The sequence below is a fragment of the Furipterus horrens genome, unplaced genomic scaffold (genome assembly GCF_987537825.1).
Source record: "Furipterus horrens unplaced genomic scaffold, mFurHor1.1.pri manual_scaffold_4, whole genome shotgun sequence".
Taxonomy (NCBI): Eukaryota; Metazoa; Chordata; class Mammalia; order Chiroptera; family Furipteridae; genus Furipterus; species Furipterus horrens.
This window is the reverse complement of record NW_028327174.1, coordinates 55,517,643-55,526,598: the sequence shown is the minus strand read 5'-3', so window position 1 is coordinate 55,526,598 and position 8,956 is coordinate 55,517,643. Positions and strand designations below refer to the sequence as shown.

The 8,956-nt window shown below is 41.9% G+C and overlaps 1 protein-coding gene across 1 annotated transcript; it reads right to left on the bottom strand.

Moving 5' to 3' along the window:
- Positions 1–2,538: 2,538 nt before the first annotated feature.
- RPS26 (ribosomal protein S26) lies at positions 2,539–4,161 on the bottom strand. Its single transcript, XM_090275608.1, has 4 exons — positions 4,082–4,161; positions 3,662–3,839; positions 2,947–3,077; positions 2,539–2,641 (listed from the first exon to the last, which is right to left on the bottom strand). Exons 1-4 carry the CDS (start codon positions 4,082–4,084, stop codon positions 2,606–2,608), a joined length of 348 nt encoding a protein of 115 aa, XP_090131734.1. The 5' UTR covers positions 4,085–4,161; the 3' UTR covers positions 2,539–2,605.
- Positions 4,162–8,956: the final 4,795 nt, after the last annotated feature.

Genomic DNA, 8,956 nt, shown 5'->3' with positions numbered 1-8,956 from the left:
TTTTGTGTACTCACAACTGTAAACCTACTTTTGCCTCTCCTTGTATGCTCTGGATTACTGTGCAAGAAGCAGTTCTATATCAAATAAGTCTCAAGGACTGTACACTGAACCACTTTCCCTGGGCTCACTTGAACTTAGCCATTGCCTGCCTTGTTTTTTTTGTGTGATATGCCAGGCACACTTGTGCCATAGGGCATTTGCACTTGCTATTCCTTCTGCTGGAAAGCTTTCTCCATTTATCCAAACAGCTTGCTCCTTCACTTGCTTTAATTTTCTAATCAAATGTTCTCTATCAACCTTAGCTATAAGACCCTTATGTAACACATAAAACTGCAGTCCTTCCTCATGCCAGATCACCCCCTCACACTGCTCCCCCACTAAAATATAAAGCTGAGACTAGGGTCTTGGTCACTGTTAATGTCATCAACACTTAAGAGATGTCTGGCGCACAGTAGATACTCAGTAAATATTTCTGGAATGATTGTTTTATATCACTTAAGTCTCACCAAAGTACTATGAAATAGAAATGACGATCCTAAAGATTAAAAAATTGACAACAGAGAGGTTAGGTAATCACCCAAGGTCACACAGCTCCAAATATCAGAGGTAAGATTTATACCTAGGAGTCAACTCTCTTAGTTCTTAACCAAAAGTCTGTTTAAAGTGCAAAGCAGATGGGCAGTATTTATTGAACAAATAAAATCTAGATTCTAGCCTGTTCTCTCATCTATTGGCTATTTCCTTTAACGTTACTAGCTTAACACACGAGGTAGACACGCCTCTATACCGTATAGTACTGAATAAAGGTGTAAAGAAGCACGACATTAACTTAAGTGATTAAGTGGTGAGTAATTTTTCCCATGCATGCTGAAAGGTGGGCAAAGAAAAACAAAAATCTAGGGTTTGGGTTTGAGGGAATGGGTGGCCCAGGACCTCACTGAATCCAGGCTACCAGAGAGAACTGACTTGAAATCCAATAACCTCACTGGTGTACACTGGAGCCTCTACGGGTCTTGAATACTCTACAAGTATTCAAATGAGTCTGGAGAACACATCAGAAGTGTTCTGGAGGTGCTGAAACTGCATTCATTTCCCTCTAAATAACTGGGCAGGAGGGGGTGGGGCTCAGAAGTCTGTACTACCTTGTGACCAACTACAACTTCAGTTCACATAGCTTAAGCTGAGCAGACTAATTTTGTTGTCTAAATCTGGAGAACCTCAAGCTGACGTGGGGCATGGTATGAGGTTTTCTTTTACGGTAGGAGATAGATTAGTACATAGCAGCCAATTTTTCCATAGAAATTGGATATTCTGGTCACCCATCCAAGTTGGAGTTATAGGCGACTGGTACTGGGTTGGCAGGTAGGATGGGGCTACTTTAGAGCCTGAAGCACACCGAAAGCTCCTTTGTGAGTTATGTTTTATCTGTCACTCCAAGAACCAATTAGCTTGGAATTATCTTTAAGTAAAAAACATGCTAAACCAGTACTTAGCAGTATTAGCTCCAAAATGTAGGGTTTCTAGAGACAGGATTATACTTTGCATCCAGAATGCATAAATCAATTCTTAAAACTCAAGGGAGAGCCAATTAAGTCCTACCCTGAGTAAAGGATAGGATGTGCTTACAGGTAATTCGAAAGAAATCTTGGGGCAGTTACATGGTCCTAATTTACTACTTGAATCTAGTTTATTGAACAAGCTAGGATTTGGGACTATCGGGTTTAGCATTTTAACCCTGGACCTCTGATTTTCTTCTATCCGTCTGCCCCTGGAGTGAAGTTTACAATGTAAAGGAATGAAGGAGGGACAGGTATCTTATCCTCCCCAAAGGGCAGACATTCTTGCCTACATTTAGTGCTGACAAATTCAGGATTTACCACAGCTGTTTCAGCACATGCATTGGTATGCTGAGTAAATCATGGTCAGCGGCTTCCAGCTGGATTTTCTTTTTTTTTTTAGTTAAAGGATTCTCCAATTAACAGGACCACTCTATGCTCTGAAATACTCCACCCCTTCCTTGTTATTGCATCCTTATATATACCCTCAATTCCTAACTTTCTAATTTCTGAATTGTAGGGCAGTGAACCACTGTCACACCAATGAACTAATTTTACGTAGTTAAAAAATCCTCTTAAAAGCTATCCAAGTCATGTACTTTCTGTAGACTTTTTGACTCCCACCAGGGTATAGACACTCCAGTCTTAAGTCTCTTCCTAGTTGCTTCTCACTCAACACCTTTTCCTTATGCTCCTAGTTCCTCTCCCCCAGTTTTAAAACACCAATTAGCCATGTTAAACTGAATACTCACAGATGCTTTAACCCCTCCCCCCCACCAAGCTATGCAAACTGGGCAAGTTAAGGATACAAATACAAAAGAAACCTGAGTTCAGGTACAGAGATAAGCTCCACCCACCCCATGAAAAGCTATGTGCAGCAGCACTCACTCCACACCTGTATACTTCGTAAAAGCAATTATAGTCCCCATGACATACATAACTCCCACTTTATCTAGCAACAAAAACACTCAACATACTAATATAAAGTACAACTTCCATTTTATTTATTTTCCAGAGAACTGTTCTTCAGTCCTTAAGAACTTAGCTCCTTACATGGGCTTTGGTGGAGGACGTGGGGCAGCACCCTGAAAAACAAAGGAATGAAAGCGTAAGTTACATACCACTAACTAAAGACCCCCTCAAAGAACCTGACCACTACCCTCCCATCACTGAAAACATATTTGGGTCATAAATGCAAGGAAAACTGGTAGATGTGAAAGGAGACCACACTACCCATTCCAAAACAAAATTCTAACAATTCTCTTATAACTAACTGCCCAGACTTAGTTGATCTCACCATAGGCAAGCCTTGGGTCCTCACATATTTTCTGTCACCCCTCACATATTTTCTGTCACCCCTCTAGCGTCCACATTTTTTAAAGATACCTACCGCAGGTCTGAATCGGGGTGGAGGTGTTCGGTCCTTCCGGGCTTCACGAGAGCGATTCCTGACTACCTTGCTGTGAATGGCACAACTCACACAGTAATGCAGTTTCACATACAGCTTGGGAAGCACATAGGCTAAGATAGAAAACAAATATATAATATTAAATGTACTTAAACGTCTATCAGGCATGCCTACAAAATCTTACTCTCAAAGCAAATGTTCAGTTTCTGATGCTTAAACACATATGCAGCTTCACAAATGAGCGATACTCTTCTACTAACTCATTCTTTCACCAAGAGGGCCAAATCCACGTCCTCGATAAAATCAAACATCCCGTTCTGTCAGCAGTTGCACCAGCCCTAATGCCTACTACTGGGCCCATTCTTGTTTCCCAAGAAAACCAATCTATCTTATAAAAAGGAAATGATCAAAACATTGTATTGCTCCAAAAACACTTTTTGTCGACCAAACTAGACCTCATACTTTTACATAAACGTTCTTCCAGCCATGGTCTGCACATTTCATATCCACAACAGGTACTCAAATACCCAAGAGTTCAAAGGAATTCTATGTTACGGCAAACACAATAAAGACAAAGTTCTCTTTCACCGGCAAGAACCTCAAAGGCGCACAGAAATTGCAGGGGACGCTCCAATGCACAAAAACTGCGGGGGTCGGTATTAGGATACTTGCACAGATCAGGCCGGAGCTTACTCACCGTCGAAGACACTCGCTTCTGAAATGTCCCTCACGGCTGCGGCCTCAACTATGTTTCGAATGACAAACTTTTTAATGGCCTTATCCTTGGGCACGCATCGGGCGCAGTTGGTGCAGCGAATAGGCTGCACATGGCCGCGGCCTTTCTTGGCACGACCGTTGTTCCTTCTTTTCTTGGTCTGCGTGAGTGTAAAGATCACGTTAGGAAAGAGGCACAAATCACCCAGCCTTAGCCCCTGCCGGATACGTTTCACACCGGCAACACCCAGAAAAGCGCCAGTGAGATATTCAGTCCCTCGCAAATCTCTCCAAGCCCGGAACAAACATAGATTCCGCCCACTCCCCAAATCCCCCACAATCCCGGAATCTGCCTCTCTCGAACTCCAGCCTAACCCCAGGATCACCATCCGCCACAACTCACCATCTTGGAAGCGAGGACCCGCGAAAAGACTTGCCTTCCGCTCTGGCACTCTTATATAGCGCGAGATCCCTACGCTCACACCGGAAGAATCCTTAGTTGACGAACACCAAGAATGGCAATCCACTTCACTTAAATCTTCTTTATTATTCAGCGTTTTCGCTGAAATTCTGGTAAGAAAAGTGTTTCTCGAGTTTAGTCATCGGAGGAACAAGGTGACCAGGGGACTATTTTTCCTGATGGCGGAAGAAAACTAAAGACCTACATTTTCCAACAAGCGTCGCGAAACCCTACCCGGACGTAATTCCGGCCGTTATAATTATTCGACTTTTGCGACTGTAGGAGCGGAAGTTACGTGCTCAAGATCACAAATCACGCTCCCAATTAGAGGCCACAGGAGAAGAGATGCATGGTGGGAGTCGTAGTGCGAAGCTGACAGGCCCTTGGCCCCGAGCGCTTAGACCCGTGGTGGTGCTATGCCACCGGGGGACGTTCTCGGCTTGTTTCTCTGAGTCCTGCTACTTGGTGTAGGCTTGAGAAACGGAAGACCTGGGATAAATAAAACATTTTATTAATTCCTCTTTCCAGTTTGGAGAAAAACCCACAATGAAGGGCCAGGGACAAGTGTATTGGTGTTGGGTCTGTTTCTCTTTCGCCTTTTTATCCCAGGAGCCTATTAGCACAGTACCAGGCACTGTAGTAAATGCTTTATAAATATTAATTCATGCCATTAACCCTTCGCAAGTCTATAATATAGGTACTGTTATTATCCTCACTTTACAGATTGAAAAACTGCGGAGTACTGTAGAGAGCTTAAAACTAACGTTGCCCAAAATCGCACAGAGCTAGTAAGAGGTATTCTGGCTCCACTATACTGTGCCACCCCTCATCCAACAATCAAATGGGTGGAGGTATAACCTGGACAAGTGAAAAATAATTTTGACTCTGACTTATAGTAGAAATATATTGTACATGGTACTAAATACTTCCACAAACACAAAAACACACACACACAACTGAAACTTAATGAAACAATACTTAGCTGTATGATGAAAGGTGCGTTGGTATGTTCAATTTTCTATTTTATTTTAATAAATGCTGATCAAGCCCCGCTAAAGTGACTTCACCACTCATTGATGGCCCCCACTAAAACGCACTTTCTTATACATACACTTCATTTTCCTCTGAAGAGCCTTGAGAAACTTTTTTAGGCTTGAGCAGGAGTGGCCATCCATGGGCACCCAAACACCCAGTTGTCTCCAAAACTGAAGAAACTTGGGTGTCAAGCAGACCTCCCAACATTCAGAACCAAGATGATATCATTGAAGACCAACTGTTCATTCATGAAATATTCTGGAGTCCGAATACACCAGATTTGCTTTCCCTCTAACAACCCATCATGGCTTCTCCTAACTTCTAACCCACTTTATTAGGGTTAAAATTTATTTTCTAACTTTTCATTCGGCTTCAAACTACTATATTCACATTTTGAATTTTCAATGTGGAATGGAAAGGCCCTGACCAAGTACCTCGGTTAGAGTGTCATCCATATACACTAAGGTTGCAGGTTCAACCCTGGATCAGGGCACATACAAGAATCAATCAATGAATTTATAAGTAAGTGAAACAACAAATCAATGTTTCTCTCTCTCTATAAAATCAATCAATCAAAAATACTTTTATAATGGGGAATAGAAAATGAGACTCTAGATGGAAGTGTCTCCAATTTTCACTTGTACAGGGTGTCCTCAAAAAATGTATACACACCTTAAATAACTATGAAGTCGGTGTTTATTAAAATACATTTCATTTTCAAAATGTAATAGAATCTACAGACATTATTTAATTGTTTCGTCAACGCCTGTTTTCAAACTGACATCCATTCTGGTCCAGACATTGCTGACAACGCAAAGCAGTGGAATCGCAAACATCATGAAACAGCAAGATGGGGCATCTCCACACTACCATCATGATGTTAGATCCTTCCTTGATGAAGTCTTGCCAAACAGGTGGATTGGATGAAGGGGTTTCATAGAATACTCTGTGCATTCACCAGACCTCACACCACTAGACTTTTTTTTTATGGGGATACTTAAAAGACAAAGTCTCGGCTATGAAACCTGCAACAGTCGCTGAATTGAGAGCAGCCATTGAACGAGAATGCACACAAATACCAAACAAAATGTTTTGTGATGTTTGCGATTCCATTACTTCGCGTTGTCAGCAGTGCCTGGACCAGAACGGATGTCAGTTTGAAAACAGGCGTTGACAAAACAATTAAATAATGTCTGTAGATTCTATTACATTTTGAAAATGAAATGTATTTTAATAAACACCGACTTTATAATTATTTAAAGTGTGTATACATTTTTTGGGGACACCCTGTATATAGTCTCATGAAAAAAGGAAGGCAGACATTACCATATGAAATGACAGTGAGGTAGATAGGAGAACAGAATAAAGTTCAGAGTAAAAAGGACAGAAAATAGTTAATAGGTATTTAAGACAGAACCAAATTAATGTGGCTATCCTGGCTTTTCTTGGGATTTTTAGAGCCTTAGGGTTTCACTGGTTGCATTCCCTGGCATAAAGGTATGGGCACAAACTTTGGAGTCACACACCTTTGGGTTCAAATCCAGGTTCCGTCACTTATTGGCTGGTAAATCTTGGACTTCTATTTCTTCACTAGTAAAGATGATAATTTCTTTGTAGGTTGCTCCTACAATTAAATGAACATTTAGCATAATGCATGGCATTTATGAGTGATCGAGAAGAGGTAGACCTTGTTATTATCATCATTCAAGTTGTAACTTCAGTCCCCTGGGTATGTAATATGTTTTGCATGTAGTAGGCTCTCAACAAGAAATGTTTCAAAAATTTCTGCTTTGGATGGATAGGCGCATTAGGCTTTCTCTCCTATCTTGCAGGCATTCCTGGGAGGAAAATCTCTTCCACTTCCCATTTTAGGTTGAAAATTCTTCTGTTCTTCTGCAGCAACGGTCTTGAGTACTCTTGTTTGGTTTCCTCTCAATCTTAGACTTGTTCACCTTCAAAATGTTTAGTAGTTAGTAAAACATGCTGCAAGTAGCCCCCCCTTCCTCCCAGTAGAAAAGCAAGGCAAAGGAAATCTGCAAAAACAACCAGGGGTGTTAAATTACTCATGTTTATTTATAACAGACCTTCAGCCAGTACAGTACAAAACTTACAGTAGTATATCTCCGTTACACAAATATTTACTTACAATATATTACAGATACAAAATGTTTGCAATAAGTCTCCAAAGCTAGTTTAACTCCCCCATGAGAAAGGAGAAAACCTTAAAAATAAAAGGGGAGAGGGAATTAGAGGAAGAGAAGGAGGTGAAGGGATAAGGTCCAAGGACACACCAAGCGTAAGCTACAAATGAAACCCTGGGAGAGAAAGAGAAGAGAGGTGGTATTGCACTTGTGTCTGTAATATTTTTTTTTTGTTCTTCATAACTTCTGATTAAAAATATATATAATATATATATTATTTACACAAGGACAGAAGCCGCTAGAAGTGTTACAAAATCTCTCCTGCAGCTCGGACACTGACACAAAAAAACAAAGGTCTGGAAAAGTGTTTCTTTAGAAATTTTTTCTGTGTGGTGTTGATTTTGAGTATCAATACAAAAGGAAAACACCTCTTTTCTCCATGTGGGTTTCAATGCATTTTTTCTTTAAAAAACATTTTTTTTAATGCAAAAGGAGTTGGGAGAGAGAGCATGAGGGTGTTCGAGGTTCCAGAGCTGAAAGGCTCTAGAAAGTAGGATTTTGTACCTAAGACCCTGGTTAAAGTGCAGTGATGGTCTGGAGAGAGAGAGAGAGAGCCCTTCTCTCCCCTTCTTAGCACCTGGTCTTGCCTTCCAGTCTCTGCTCTCATGGGCTCAGAGTGCAGCCTCAGAGCATAGTCCTTCATGTTCCGGGAGGTTACAGGTGCCAAAGCTGACTGAGGGAGGGGTTGGTGGCACCCTAAGGCTCTGATACCTCAGAAAGGACTAGTCCTTATGAGGTGTCACCAAATAAATACACAGCAGACACAGAAGAGATGGTAGGGGGTAGGTCTAACAGGAAGGGATTCAATAATCAGAACAATTGAGGAGAATCCCAGATACTAAGCTCTGCTGCCAGGTCCCCAGGCTGCTGTTGAGAAAACTCTTCACTTCTCTAGAGACTGCTCTCCTCCCAGCTAACTCCCCCATCCTTTGCCCTTGGCAGCATCTGTTTATTGCTACATTGTCAAGGAGGAAAAATCAACCCATAATGTCCCGCCCTGACAATCTGGTTCTCTTAGGGAGACCACGTAATGGGGGAGAAAAGGGAGTAAGAAGAGAAGTTTTTTTAGGGTCTCCCTTTCCATCAGAGGGTAGACTCTTCTTAGAGCCCTTAAGAGCTCCAATCCCAGGGTCTGTTCCTTAGCCAACCTTTGACCATCCCCTTAAACTATCCCTGATAGGGAGTGAGAAAAGTAGGAGCCAAAAGAGCCAATAAGGAAACGACATGGGGAAAGAAAGATGGAAAGGAAGAGAAAGGGAGAGAGAGAGAAGGACCAAGTGTTACAACTTGTGAGGTGTTATGTTTGGTTTTTACTTTTTTTTTCTTTAAATATAGAAAAACAGCCTTTGGTTTGAATCTCAAGAAAGCAGAGAATGGGATGGCTGTGGCCTTGGGCAGAGAACTCTTGTAGAAAGAGACCACCATGTGCAGTGGAGCCATCTCCTCTGCCCTCTTCTCACTAACTAGGTTACCCAAATAGCCAAGGGTCTCTGCAGTAGCCAGGAGGAGAGCGCCCCCTCCTGCTCTACATCTGGGAGCTGAGTGTAGAAGGGGGGCATTAACGGATGAGCCCCCCCCCCCC